Genomic DNA, 15,217 nt, shown 5'->3' on the forward strand with positions numbered 1-15,217 from the left:
AACAGCTGGAGTACAGCAGGTCCTGAATATACCAGGACAGACAGGAGCAGGGAGTAATCGGCTACACGAGGGGCACTTTCAGAAGAAAAACTTTAAAAATGCTGTCGGATATATGAAAAGGATTTTAGAAGATAGCTTGTGAGCTGCTGGAGAATGAGAGAAACTAGTCAAGTTTTTTTTGTTATTTTTTTTTTTTTTTTGGTTTTTTTTGAGACAGGGTCTCACTACGTAGTTGAGACTGACCTAGAACTCACTATGTAGCCCAGGCTGGTCTCGAACTCACAGCGATCCTCCTGTCTCAGCCTCCCGAGTGCTGGGATTACAGGTGTGCACCACCACGCCCAGCCTTTACTTTGTTTTTTAAAGAAAAAAAACACAAGAGAGGCTGAGGCACAAGAATCACAAGCTTGAGTCCCACCTGGGCAACTTAAAGACCCTAGCTCAAAATTTAAAATTACAAAAAGGGGCTGGGGATGTACATCAGTGGTACAGTGTCATTGCCCCTGGATTTGATTCATAGTATCTTAAACAATGAAAAATTTAAGCAGAACTGAGGATGCAGCTCAGTGATACAGGACTTGCCTAGCATGCAGGAAGCCCTGGGTAAAACCCCAATACTACCAAACATAAACAAGCAAATGAAAACATGAAGAAATTAACTCTAATGAAAACAAAAGATGATCTCAAATGTACTGTCTCTGTAAGAGGAAATATAACTATGCATCTTGGCTCAACACTAATTATTTTACATACAATAGCAAAATACTATGGATTCAACTAAGAATTATTGTATCCTATCCTGAAAGGGAAATATATCATCACTCAAAAGTCAGTCGAAACCTATCTGAAATTAGAGAATGAAGATACAGGATTTTAAATTATGACATTAAAAACCTGAATCATTAAAATTTTTAAGTGTCTCTGGGGACTAAGAAGTCAGGTGGAAATACAGCATTTTCAGGACAGGCTTGTAAAGCATACTTTTAAAGTTATGAACATGTTGTATGTCAAGCACATTAAAAGCTTGGTAGTTTTATAATAATGACCAGATTTTACCTACCATTCAATTTATGAATAAAATGTGCCCAAGATCTTCTGCATCATCCATAAAAGCTTACCCACTTCCCACCATTATCACCAAGGTAATGCCTGAACTTTCAATAATCCTCCATTTTTCTTTCACAATTTCAAAATTAATTAATCTGAAAATATATTGGCTCTTCCTGTTTGCTACTTACCTTCACTGTTATGTTTACAAGTATTAAAGAAATATACAATTTGCCTGTCACACCAAAATAGGATTCAAAACCAACTATTTTTCAGCAAGAATTATGCAATTTCTTTTCCTAAATTTCCTCTCAATTATGAAAGACTGCTCCTTTCAAAATAGAGCAGAACAAGAACATAAAATTACCCACTAGACCAAATGTACTGGTATAATGACATCAGCACAAAAATCACCACCACCTCAATTGGGAAGACTGAAATATTCACATTACCTAACACCTGACTAAAATGAAAATACAACATTAGTTTAAATTATACCCAAACAGAGCAATTCCCCATTTGCTTTTGGGGATTTAACCAACAGAAAGCGGGCAAGGTGAGTCAACACCTATACCTTGAAGGTGACAAGGAACATCATATTCAATCTCATCATGTCTTGAGGGACTTAGGAACAAAGTTCCGTCCACCAGAGGAAACTGTTCAAAGACAGGGAGTGCCCGATGACACAGAGCACAGTTTACAACGTTTCTGTGGCTGGCACTGAGGGCTGCGAGAATGAACTTCCGCAGATCCTCGCCCTGGCCCACGTGGGCATCATCTTCCATCCGCACATGGAAAGTGTTCAGCTTATGCCTGGGGATGTGAGTAAGGAGCTCAGAGAGGTCCAGTCGCCGCAGGAACTGCACGGGGGTATCAAAGTGTCCCCCTCTGTGAACAGATACCCCAGCAGGACTGTAATCAAAGTGGGCATTTCTGAACACGTGGCCCCCAGCCATGGCCTTTTTGTGAGGCTCAAGATGGATGGCGTTCTTTAAGAATTCCCCAAGGTATCTAGAGGAGCGAGGACCACTGAAGTGGGCAGGAGAGAGGATGGAGTAGCCAGTGGGTGGAGACTGGCCAGGGGAACCACATGGGGAGCGGCCACCATAGGCAGTGGTGCTGACTGTCTTCTCCTGAGAGTTCTGTCGGTCCATGGAATGCCGTCGGGGGAGGTCATGGTTCAGGCTTTTCTGGGGCTTGTTCAGGGGCCTGCATTTTTTTGCCTCCTCTGCAGCCTCCCCGGGGGGTCTCCCTGTGTTTTTCTCAGACCCAGCCTTCTTTTTTTTCTCATCCTGCATCCGCTTCACCTGGTACCAGTCTGTGTCCTTCTTTAAGTGGCCCTGCCCACAGCGGCAGGAGCAGAAGCGGAAGGCCAGATCGTACCCCTTCTTGGTCCACATGTTCTGGCGGCACTGCTTCTCGTTCCAGCTGCGGGCCCGGCCAATGCAGTTGAACTGTGCCAGGATGCTACTCTCCCACTCATAGAAGCACTGCAGGTGCATCCAGGTGCTGCAGGGGCAGTGCTCATTGTTGCACACCACCTTCTGGTAGTCGTCCTTCTCCAGGTCCACCGGCCTGCCAAAACTGCAGATCAGAGGCGTGGCACAAGGGGCTTCTGGGAGGGAACAAAGAGAGAGACACTGAGTGTACAAAGAGCAAAGCTGCTGTCTGTGTTACCCATTCACTCCGGTGGTATGCCACCACAGCAGTAAAATAAGACAGAATTCAAAACATCTGCCATCTTCTCCTGGCAGGACGCTTTTCTAGGGGCATTTGTATTTGCTGATATCTGTTATCTGCCAAAAGCGAACCCACAAGCTCCAAAAAGTCCAAATCTTTCACAGTACAATTGTGCATGTACACCTATGACAGGGTGGCATAAGGTATTCCTAAGATGTGGGTGTAACGATGGATAGTTCCAAGATTTCTTTAAAAATGTATCATTCCAGGGAAACGAGAAACAATATGAAGCTCCTTATCCAAGCCAGTTCTGGTGGCATCTTCAAAAGGGCCCTCCAAGCTCTTTATCACAGGTTTTAGGTTGTCCTAACTCCCACACAGAGGCCATACAACAGACCAGTGTCATCGCCGATGGCTTCATACCCAATGGCAGGGTTGTCTGATACTGACCACTGGTCTACACAGAATTCCACTGCCAAGTTGAGAAAGAAAAAAAAAACAGAGTTTTCTGAAAGCTCTCAGATAAAAAGTTAGAAGATATTTATACACTGTTGTAAGCACATGACCTACAGACGGTGTTTAAACAACAACCAGGCAGGTTCCCAGGAAAAAAGGAGAACATGACATCACAATGAAGAAACCATTTCTTAAAAAATAAACATCATATACAGAGACAACTCAAAACATTCCTGTAACTTCTCAATGATAAAAAAAATTCCTAGCTCAGATAATGAATTAACTTCAAAAAGGCACATGATAGAGACAGTATAGAAACAGCAGTAGCAACCCCAGGCACAGTGGCACACACCTGTATTCCCTCCAAGAAAGAAGCTGAGGCTGGAGGATGTCAAGTTCAACTTAGCAAGACTGTCTCAAAATTTTAAAAGGACTGGGAATGTAGCTCAGTGAGAAGGCCCTGAGTATGTACCTTAGTACAAAAGTCTTGGGTTCAATCCCTACTACTGAAAAAAGAAATTAGTAGTTACCAGAGCATGAGGGATAAACAGGTTGATACAGGATTCTTAGAGTAGTGAAGCTATTCTGTACGATACAACAATGGCAGATACCTGTCATTACACGTTTGTCAAAACTCACAAAATCTACACCACCAAACCTAAATTAACTATGTAATGAGTGACAATGTATACCAATGTAGAGTCAGTGATTGTAACACATGTGCTATTCTTCAGACAATATTGACAGTGGAGAGCTATACATGTGTGGATATAGGAGGGCATATGCAAACTGTTACTTCAATTTTTCTATGAAAATTTAAAGCTGCTCTAAAAATTAAAATATATTTTTTAATTAAGGGGGTGGGGAAAGCACGTCTAAATCCCATTTCCATGAAATACCTACCAGCTGTGTAAAAGTTGGCTGGTAATACTTTATTTAGTTCTCAACCTCTCAATTACAAATAGGTAAAATTGTATGCACCACCTTAAATAAGAAATGCTTACAGAGAGTTTAGCAAACTACCTGGCAGGTAGGGCTTGCTAATGCTATTGTCACCATTGTTCTTATCATTAGCTGAATCTTTACAGCATAGCTTGGAACATTTTTATCAGTAAGAGGCTATGTAATGAGGTGGCTGAGAATCTAAAGCAGAAATGGCAAAACTGACCAAATGTGGGGCCCAAATGGGCAATTGAGTCTGGCAGTATTAGAACAGAACAGAGAAGGTTCCAGGCATGGCAAGCACAGACCAGAGTCCACATGCCCAAACTAGTCGCTGCCAATTATGTGGAGGAGCGGCTGAGGCCTGGAGATGAGAAGGGTACTATACAGAGCAAAACAACCCACAGACTTCCCCTTTCACCTCTTTGCAGTTCTGTAATTTTCCATACAATGCATCACTCCCCTTAAATCTCTGTGCTATTTTGTCAGGTTCTCGTGTCGTTCCCCTACTTGTCAAAATAAGTACTTCCCAGGAGTAGTGCTCAAGCTCAACGTTTCTTTCCTAAGCTCTAAGCAGAAGCTAAAACTTTGCCACACCTTAACAAGGACTCTACATATTGGCATTTGGATGAGTCTTTGTGCAGAATTATTACTGTGTTACTATAGAAAGTTAGCATCACTAGCTTTCCCTGAGCACTAAATATGTATACACCCTTCTATACCCTCACTTCTCATGAGAACCCCACAGTACATAACATTTTCAAAAGGCTCCTGTGTAGGGCAGTACTACCCATCCCATCTGGGAAACCACTGGGCTTTGATGAAAAGATTCCAGGTGTTATATGCATAGGGAATTAGACAATGTCTGTTGTAAAGGCTGAGTTGTTCTAGAACACATTCCCTGGTGGCTGTGTGGCACACAGGACTTGAGGCAGACAAACCAGGAGAAGTCTCACGTAGGCATGGTGAGTGACTACACTCAGGTGGCACTGTCAGATGCCTCTCAGCATATGAGGCACTGAAGAGCAAAAATGGGAGGGGCAGATTTGTACAGATGATGATGACGTTTGGCTGCCCCACTTAGGATCTACTAAATTGGAAGAGCCTGTACATCACTGAAGTGGAGCAAGATATGAATATGCCTGGGGCTCAAGAAGAGTTCGAGCTGAGAGTCACAGTAAGCAACAAAAGTTAAATCTCTGGGACCCACGAGATGTCCAAGAGGACTGTGAGGAATGGGCAGAAACTAGAGACCAGGAAAGAAATCCTGGAAGCAAGGACTGACACTAAGGCTGGAGGAGGAATGTCCTCTACAGAGTTTTAGGGAAGGTCAAAATTCACTGGAAGTCAAGTCCAAAGGGAGTTATAATTATGTCAAGGCAGTCAGAATGCAGGATTATGTAATGTCCCAGAATGCTAAGCAAATCAGTGTTTCTCAACCTCTGCACCACAGGCAATCTGGGCTGGAGCCACTCCTTGTTTGAGAGGTGTAAAGATATTTAATGGCATTTCTACCTTCTACCACAGCTGCCAATAGCACTGTTCCCTCAATTGTAACATCCAAAATGTCTCCAGACATTGGCAGCTATCCCTTGAAGGACAAATTCACCCATGGCTGAAAACTGCTGAGTAAGATAAGCCTGAAAAGTCCTTACCAGAATGAGTAGTAGGCCAGGCACTACCCAACTCAATGAGGGCATTTCCAGTTGGTATGATGGAGGACAGGTCAAAGGCAAACAGGGGCCGAAAGTAAGTTAAAAAGAGAAACTGTGTGTAGATAACTCCATGACATTCTTTTCAGAAATGTAACTGTGAAGGAAAGGAAAGAGAATGGGCTGGAGGTGTGGGTGATAGGACCCTGTACAAATATTAGTTGTGACCATTGTGTATTATAATTATCTCCTTCCAAGGCCTCAGCAAAATAGCTCTAAACCAACCTGTGTACCTCCATATAGCTGATCCCCATTACTTCCTACAGGTCTGCAGTCCTCAATTCATTCATGTAAATCTCTTTTTTCCCAGGAGAGAATTCACAGTATTAACTCTGCAGCCAGACTACCTCTGTTACTAGTACTGGTACCAATCACAAGCTGTGTGCCCTTGGATGAGTTAGTTACTTCTTTTCAGTTTCCTTCTTATAAAACACAGGTAACAAAATGTTACATGGTTAAGGGGATGGAAAAAAAAACCAATATGTACATAGAGCATAGAACAGGGCCTGGCACCTAGCAAACCTCTGCACCTTCTATCCACTCCTGTAAAGTCTACCTGTACATCAGGACTCTTCTCTCCCCGCTGCTTGACTCCCCAGCTTGATGGCTTGAATCTTAATGGAGTCTGTCATTATGCACTCTACCAGGTGACAACTCAGGAAAGGACACCTCTTACTCATCTTTGTGCTCCTGGCACTCTCAGACCCAGGCCTTCTATACATCAGACTCTGTAATCCTAAAAGACCTGCAAGCACTGAAGCACACTGAAAACAAGTGAAAAGTACTTTGAAACTCTGAGTAAATTAACTGCAGTTATCAGAGCTGTGAACTTTGGTGTCCCTTTAAATATTAATCGGGGCCAGGGATTTAGCTCAGTGGTACGGTGCCTGCCTTGCAAGCACCAAGTCCTAAGTTCAATCCCTGGTACTGGGAAAGAAATGTTAATTATCAATTAAATAGCTCTATTGCTTTCATTGTCAATCCTTCAGAAGAGCAGCCTTGAAGGGAATGTCTCTGAAATGTAATGACAATAACCAAAATATATTAACCCAGGACTAATAAAATCAAAGGATGGCCTTTGCATACACCATATTCAAAATGTAAATCTTAAAATTGACTTGACTTTTTTAAAAAAATATAGACCTATGTAGTCAAAGAAAAATTCTATCCATACCTTTTTTAAAAGCAGCAAATGTATCATTTAATGAATACTGAGCACTTCCTACATACCAGATCTTGGGAGCTGAAAAGATCTGGCAAATTACCCTAAGAGCTCTAACAGAAGTTTCTGCATGGAACAGATGAGGTAGCATGGCTCAGCCCACATCCTTCCCTGCTACCACCACAGCCATTTCACCTGCTTCCTTCCCTCCAACCCTCTAAACTGAACCCTATGGATTGGACATGGCCAAGTACCCCCTAAAAGCTCATGTGTTGGAGGCCTGGTCCCCAGTGTGACAGTGGAAGATGGTACAGAAGCTTTAAGGGGTGGGACCTTTCCAATGGGAAGGACCTTGGAAAGAGAATAAGTACTGCTCTCCTGAAGAGCTGTTATAAAAGCATGAGCCTAGCCCCAGTTGCCCTCTTGCTTTTATATTCAATCCTTCAGACAAATAGTCATGAAAAAAATGTCTCTAAAATGTAAACACAGTAACCTGGCTTACAATGTGACTACTTGATCCCTCACATATTCCTGCCACTGTCATCATCCCCACTGTGCTACAGCTGAGCAAGCTCTCTCCAGAACCGAACTGATTTGAGTATCGTGTCCTTGAACCCCCAAAACTATGAGCTAAAATATCTTTTCATAAGTAGCCTGTCTCAGGTATTTCATGACAGTGATGAAAAGCTAATTAATACAGGCCCCACTCCAACATTTTTTGGGGGGGTACCGGGGATCAAACTCTGGTCCTTGTGCTTGCAAGGCAGGCGGCGGAATCACTGAGCTAAATCCCGGGCCCGGCCCCACTCCAACTTACTAGGCCTGCTTGTTTACACAATACCAACTTTTATGTGCCCTTGTGGCTAGGCCTCAAAAACAAATGTAAGACCAAGAGCTTGTGTAATACAATAATATATCCAAGACACACCTCACTCTGTGACACATCTCCAGCCCAAGGAAAGGGCCTGCAAGAGAGGCAGGCAATTCAGAAACAGAATGATTAGGTGTAGTAAGAATGTGAACCTTGGGAACAGCCTGGGAACTCCTGCTAATGCTCTCTCCTCTCACAAGCAGTCTCCCCAGACCTTGTCCACACTGGAAAGGCAGCAGGAAATAATAATTGAGATGTGCCAGTTCCACTCCTGACTTGCTGTTTGACACTGAGCAGTTTCCTCATCTATAAAGTGACTATAAAAACACTTGACATAGGCCTGGCACTTAGTTCAGTGGTAGAGCACTTGCTTAGCATGCATATGGCCTTGGGTTCAATCTTTAGTACTTTGTTACAAAAACAAAAGCCAAACCACAACACAAGACACTTTATCTACTCTGCTCAAATCTATGTGGAATATGGTAACACTTCATAAGCTATAAAACTCCACAAATCTATTCTTCTATGCTATTCTGTAATTTTATATCTTTGTATAAATGCAAGCTGCTCCAATGTATTCCTTTAGCTTTTCTAATGTTTTGGACATACCATACAAAGGGTGCTTAGGAATTAAGTCAAACGAATATGGCATGAATCTTTTTCAACTTCCTAAGTCTTACAATTAACCAAATCATACAGGAAAAGATTTTGTAACACTAAGAAACAGAACAGCAGCATTCAAAATAAGACTGAAAACAAATTATTTGTATTACAAACACATTTGATTCCTTCCTGAAAACTATAAACTCACAAGATGCCTAGTTCTTAAGAACAGCAGTCCCTGTAGCTAAGTGTAGTAAAATGCATACCAGCAATCCCAGCAGTCTGGGATGCTTAGGCAGGAGGATCCTAGATTTAAGCCTACTCTGGGCAATTTAGCAAGACCTGGTCTCAAATTAAAAAAAAAAAAAAAATTTAAAGGGTTTGGGATATAGCTCACTGGGAAAGCCCTGAGTTCAATCACTAGTACCACCCAAAAAAAAAAAAAAAAAAAAAAGCCATATCATGACACAAACCTTAAATGGGAGAGGGAAAGTTAGATTTCCACATTCACTTGGGAATGTGTCACAAGCATCCCTTGAAACTTTAATCTAAACCATGATAATCCACCAAGCAAAAAGGAAAATGTTCTTACAGAATAAGCATTATTTTAAATGTGACTCTCCGAGGCCTATTTGTACAGGTCCGTCATCAGGCATTTAGTACCTAGCTTCTACTTCTCTTTGCTCAAGTGATATAAACAAGGTTCTTGTCATTCTGGGCAAAAGACTCACGGAGCTTCAAGTCTGGACAACAGGGGAACTCTGTCCTGTCTTCCTGGCCCACTCACTGTGCTCCTTCAAGGTGCCATACTCCCTGCCTATCAAAAGGTAAGGGTCTAACCAGAGTCATTCACACAGAACACCCAACAAACTCAAACTGCCTGACAAACTCATTCCCACCAAAGAGCCCGGAAAATCAGGCATTGAAATTTTCAGGTTTTTAACTGTGAAATTAAATATTTTCTCCCCTCTTAAAATAGATGAAAGCATCGCAAGCAGGTGTAGAATTGGAGGGTGGAAGAATCAGGAGGATCTTCTGACATCATACAAGGCTTTCTAGGCACGGCAGAAGGTAAGGATTTGGTCTTATTCATCCTTGTAAACTGGTGACTCTGAAAATCATACTAGGTACTTGGTAAATGCTTTGTTGAAGGAAGGAAAGAATTACCCAATCAGATGTAGTACCCTAGGGTGATTCAAATGCTGAAGGACGGAGAAATAAGTATGTGCCCCTGGAAACATTAACAGCTGCCAGGCCAGATAAAATCTGTCACCTACACTCAGACCAGGCATCTCTGTCTCCCTCACTTCCTCAAATGTACTCAGATGTGCTTCCTGCCTTCTGCACTAAGGTAATCAAAGTGAATTTCAGGGCTTCTATTTCATTACACTGCTGTTTCCCATTAGTAATTTCTCTTACATGAATTTTTAAGTACTGTAGCCTCCCCCTACTTTTAGGCATGAAGTACCTGACAAGAACTACTGATCTCTAGCTTTTGAACATGGGGTATAAAGCTATAGACTCTGGAACCAGGATATGGCTCTCAGCTCTGTAACTTTTTAGTCTTTAGGCCTTGGACAAATCCCTTAACCTCCCAGGGCCTCTGCTTTCTTACCTATAAAATGGTGGAAATAACAGTGCCTACCTCACAGTTGCTGTAAAGAAAAAAGGAGTTGCTAAGGTAGTGCAGAGTCTGCACCTAAGCATTCAACTATAAGCAATCATTACTAAAAGCCGTATCACCTTACATCACTTGAATCAGTTCAGAGCAAGTTACACTTCAGAGGTGACCAACTTCTCTCCGTTACACGCGCAGTTTGCAGGAGTGCAGCACTTTAGACAGTGAACTTTGTAACACTATGACCTGGCTATACCAAGTTGTTACTCATCACCTCTGTGTTCTATATTTTTTGTGGCACTGGGGGAATCTACCCCAGGGCCTTGAACTTGCTCCACCCTAAGCTACATCTTTAGCCTAACTCTGTTTTTATTGGTCTGTGTGCTCTGTAGGTGGTAATTAAAAAGGGTAGGAAGGGATTAACTTTTACTAAGTTACGAGGATAATATTTATAAACAGTCTAAGGGAAACAAAGAGACTGAAAAAGTTTAAAGAAAAGTGAAAAATGAGGAAAATTTAAAGAGGAAGTGTTAAATGTTAATCATATGATTGCTTAGAATGCTTATGCACAAAGTCACTTTGTACAAAACAATGACACTGCCCTGCACCAGACTTTATTTTAAAATAAGACAATTATTAAAGAATAAATAAAATCACACATAGTCCAACAGAGATGCGTACTTTCTATCAAGGTAAGAATAAACTATCTAAGTAAACCATTTCTGGTTTAGAGGAACCAGATCCTACTTCTAGGACTTAACCCTCAAGAGTGACAATAATGGGAGCCGGGGATTTAGCTCAGTGGTGCCGCTGAGTTCAATCGCCAGTAGCAAAAAAAAAAAAGAAGAATGATAATCATGAACCAGTTCACTAAGAACAGGAAGTGCCAGTTCAAACATTCAAACATACAGTCTCTGAAATGCCAAGACCATGAAGTCCTTCTGTTGTAAGAAGAAATTTGATCAACATGCACATACAATGTGTGATAAAAGTGCTTTCTCAGTCAAGTGTTTTCTCATTTTAAAAATTTAATTTCATCTTAAAAACCAGAATAAGCATGAGACCATAAAAGCAATTTAAATATCCCTATAGCTTTGATATTTTTAGTTTAAGTCTTCTACCTAAAAAACCTGTACAAAGTTTTTCATTATTCATGCACATGGGATAGAGGTAAGTGTAAAAGATCATACACCCAGCATCACAGAATCCCACTGTGGCAAGGGCACGGATGCGTTTCCCTAAACTCGTGTATGACGATGCTTAGTTCCTCATCTTCAAATGTAGAATACAGTTGTCACATCTGACTCCTAGTAAACACCAAAAAAGAATTCATAGTATTTTTTTTTTAATTCCTAGTTCCTCTACAACTTTAGACCTTCACCGCACAAAGGTACATGTGCTCCTCTCACCGGGGCCTCTTCCACTCCCAAATCCCCTCCACACCTGCATGCCCACACTGAGAAAGCAGCCCACTCTACCTCCCTCTCTAGAGCCCTCAAAGGCCATAGCACTCTTGTTCATTCTTCCAACTTACTCTTTCTCAATGTGTTTTAAGCTTATAAATGACAAGCAACAGAATTTTTCCCCACACTGACAACAACAACAAAAAAAAGCAGTGTGGGCATGCATCAAAATAATTTATGTGCTGAATAGTTTTAAAGTAAAAATAAAGAGTGACTTTTACATTTTTCTTCTTCCACCTCGCAAAAGAGGGTTTCCTCAGTGATAAGAAGTAAGTACCTTACTTACTAAGTACCTTACTTACTTATTTCCTGGCTAGCAGGAATTTTATTCATGAGATATGGTCCTGAAGAACTGACAGAATTAAACATTATCTCATGGTCTGGAAAACCATGCTCAAGGAAAACATGCTCAGCACACATGAATATGCAGATATTGCGTTGTACCTGTGGTTTACTGGTGCTTTTTAACTACACTGACATCTACAGAACGTCTCAGTTTTATCTAATAAAGTGTAGCATGTCACAGTACCTTTCGTCTTATCTAATTTCTGTTCTAAAGATACTGATTTAGGGGATATTTTTTCAGCACTAGTATTAGCTCACTTGGACAAGGTTTTGAAACTTATAATAAATATTTTCAGTTTCAACAGTGAATGTCAAAAAATAATATTAATGTTACCAAAATCCTTGAAGGTATTTTTTCCAACAAGAATTCATACAACATTGCCAACAACTGCTACTAACATATTTCTGTCTACAAGAAAAGGTGTTCCATTCAACAGCTATTCCCTTTCTAGGTATCTTCCCAAGAGTTAAGGGCATTCTATTGTAGTGACACCTGTATACCTATATGTCCATCAAAAAATAAAGTGATGAAGAAAATGTGGTATTTATATACAATGGAGTACTATTCTGTCATAAAGAAGGATAAACTTGAATCATTGTAGGAAAATGGATGCACCTTGAGAATGCAATCGTAAGTGAAATAAATCAGACACACAGCTTAAATATCACTTGGTTTCCTGTATATGAAAAATCCAAAGTATACATAATTTAATGAGCAAAACAAAAGACAATACAAAACAGGGAGATAAGATCTTTTACAAATGGGAAGGAGATCTAGAGGTGGAGGGAGGGAGGAGGAGGCAAGGGAAGGGGAAACAGAAAGAATTAAGATGTGTTATGTACATTTACTAATTCCCTGCGACAAACACTATCATGTAACTGCAAACATGTATTAATAAAAAAATTAAAGAAAAAAGGCAGGGGTAGTAGGTAACAACGTATTTTTATAATTCAGTTGAACTGCCAGCTTTGTGTAAGATAGCTTAATGCATAATTGGGGGGAGTATGTTCACTGACTCTTTGTACATAATGTGATATTTTTATTAGTATTATTTATGTGTCATTATTTGAAATTTGCAAAGTTACATCTGCAAATAATGGGATCACACTGCACTAGAAAAATAGCAGGCTACCTTTTCTCTGGTTTAGAGATTCAGGGCTTTAAAGTACCAGATCCCTGAAAACTACACAGCAGCCCAGCATCTACACATACTGCAGGTACTTGCTCTGAAAGGACAGCAGATCTAGGAGTTCTAGGGACCAAATCACAACACTGTAAACTAGGAACAGGATTACATATATGTGCAAGTGATGGATGTGTATTTCAAAGCATTTTTCTTGGTAAGAAAAACAGCTTGACTTTTGTCAATAAAAATATACAAAATTTGGTGAAAATCAAAATTCCTTAATCATATTTTATATTGCATATGTCTGCAATGATTAACTGGCAACCTGGGTCAGCTGCAGACTAGCCACCTGTCAAGGAATACAAGCCATTCACAACTCACTGCTGTTCAGTTTCTTTCAAAAACAACTGAGAAACAACTATGTAGGAACATTTCATCGATAATATGATGTCCACACATTCCTCTGGATCAGAACTCCAATGGGGCAGTTTGACCTACAGTGCATCATCTTGAATCAGTCCAGGGTTTGATAGGGGATGCAAATGGGAATACCTGTTTTGTGCCCCATGCAACCTCCAAACAGCCAGGTCTCCACCTCAGCTGCCTCACATTACTCATGTACATCAGCCTGGGCTTGGGACTCCTGTGCAAGATAAAACTGGGGTTTTTATTTTCTTTATTTGATAGGCAAACCACTGCTTCTTTACCCCTGTGCTAGAACTTGAAAGCTAAATTTGAGACCTATCTCTTATAAGTACATGTATCATTTTTCCTAATCATACTGGCCCTAATATTAATATCCTCATTTATCATCTATCTTAAAATATTACCTATACTTTTAAAAGGCAGTTTAAATTAATTTTGAAATGAGGGTATAAATAATAAAAACAAAAATCTGTTCATCATTTCTTAACTCTCAAATCAGTTTTGAAAAGTATACATAAAGTCTGTACTTGATGAGTGTCACAGTTACCGGCACTCATTTTCCGAAGTCAGCCAGAGAGGGGTGCTGCTTGGCTTTAATGAAGGTTCAGGGAATGTGTTCTCCTATGCTAGGATACACGACTCAGTAACTACTGATAACACTACAAAAACGTGATGACATTAGCATTTCCTGCTTCTCCTTTTCTGCTTCTAGAAGAAACCAAGAAACACAAGTAGAGGACATGACAACGTTAAATTTCTTCCATCATTACAACTGATCATGAAGTAAAAGTCAACTACAAATATTAGGGATTTGAGGGTAGATTTTTTAAAAATCAGCATGTGCTGACATGTAAACTGAACACCTATTTACCAGCCTGACACATAAAATCACATGATTAGAAGCTGAGAGGCTTGGCCAGGTATTTAGCTCAGTGGCACTACACCTGCCTCACAAGCTCACGTTCCTGAGTTTGATCCCCCGTACAAAAAAAAAAAGCTGTTGAGAGGCTAGAAATGTAGCTCAGTATAGAGCACATACTTAAGGCCCTGGGTTTGATCTGCAGCATGAAGAAAAAAAAGTCAAATACAGGATAATCTGGGTAATTGACTATAGGTCACTAGAGATAAAGACAGATACAAAAAAGTATAATATGTATCTTCTTTAATACTTTAAAACTCCAATTATAAAGATAAACCATACAGGAAAAACTTCAATGTAGCATGCATAATTCAGTTTTCTTAGCAGGTTTGTTGTAAAACTGCTTAGAGAAAGGACCTACAGTCTGTGTCTAAAATGTCTCCCAAAGGTCCATGTGTTAAAGGATTGAACTCCAGCTTAGTCTTTCTGGGACATGGCAAAAACTTTTAAGAGGTGGGGCCTAGTGAGAGGTCTTTGAGTTCCCCTAAAGGAGACTGTAGGACCCCAGCCTCTTCTCTTTTTTTCACTTACCAGCTGTGTAAGCGAGCAGCTTTGCCTTGCCACTTGCTCCCACTGTGATGTGCCACAGGCCCAAAGCAACAAGGCCATCTGATCATGGATTGAAACCTCTAAAACTGTGAGCCAAAATAAACCTTTTCTCTTATAAGCTGGTTATCTCAGGTATTTATTATAGTGACTTGGAAAACATTGTAAGGAAAATACATACAGTCTCTGAAAATACCCTAATTCCAACCAGATGTCAATCAATGCAAGCCAACTCAGGTAATGCTACAGAGAACTATGTGCTTGTAATGAAATTTAGTGTAGGGGATGCAAATGGTGAAA

At 40.6% G+C, this 15,217-nt stretch overlaps 1 protein-coding gene across 1 annotated transcript in view; it reads right to left on the reverse strand.

Moving 5' to 3' along the window:
* Heca (hdc homolog, cell cycle regulator) overlaps positions 1-15,217 on the reverse strand; it is a 60,123-nt gene that overhangs the window by 11,155 nt on the left and 33,751 nt on the right. Inside the window, exon 2 of the mRNA XM_010626598.1 lies at positions 1,622-2,662. Coding sequence (XP_010624900.1) covers positions 1,622-2,662 — 1,041 coding nt within the window. The remainder of the gene's footprint in view (positions 1-1,621; positions 2,663-15,217) is intronic.

This window comes from Fukomys damarensis, unplaced genomic scaffold (genome assembly GCF_012274545.1).
Source record: "Fukomys damarensis isolate Sample0158 unplaced genomic scaffold, DMR_v1.0_HiC HiC_scaffold_14, whole genome shotgun sequence".
NCBI classification, from domain to species: domain Eukaryota; kingdom Metazoa; phylum Chordata; class Mammalia; order Rodentia; family Bathyergidae; genus Fukomys; species Fukomys damarensis.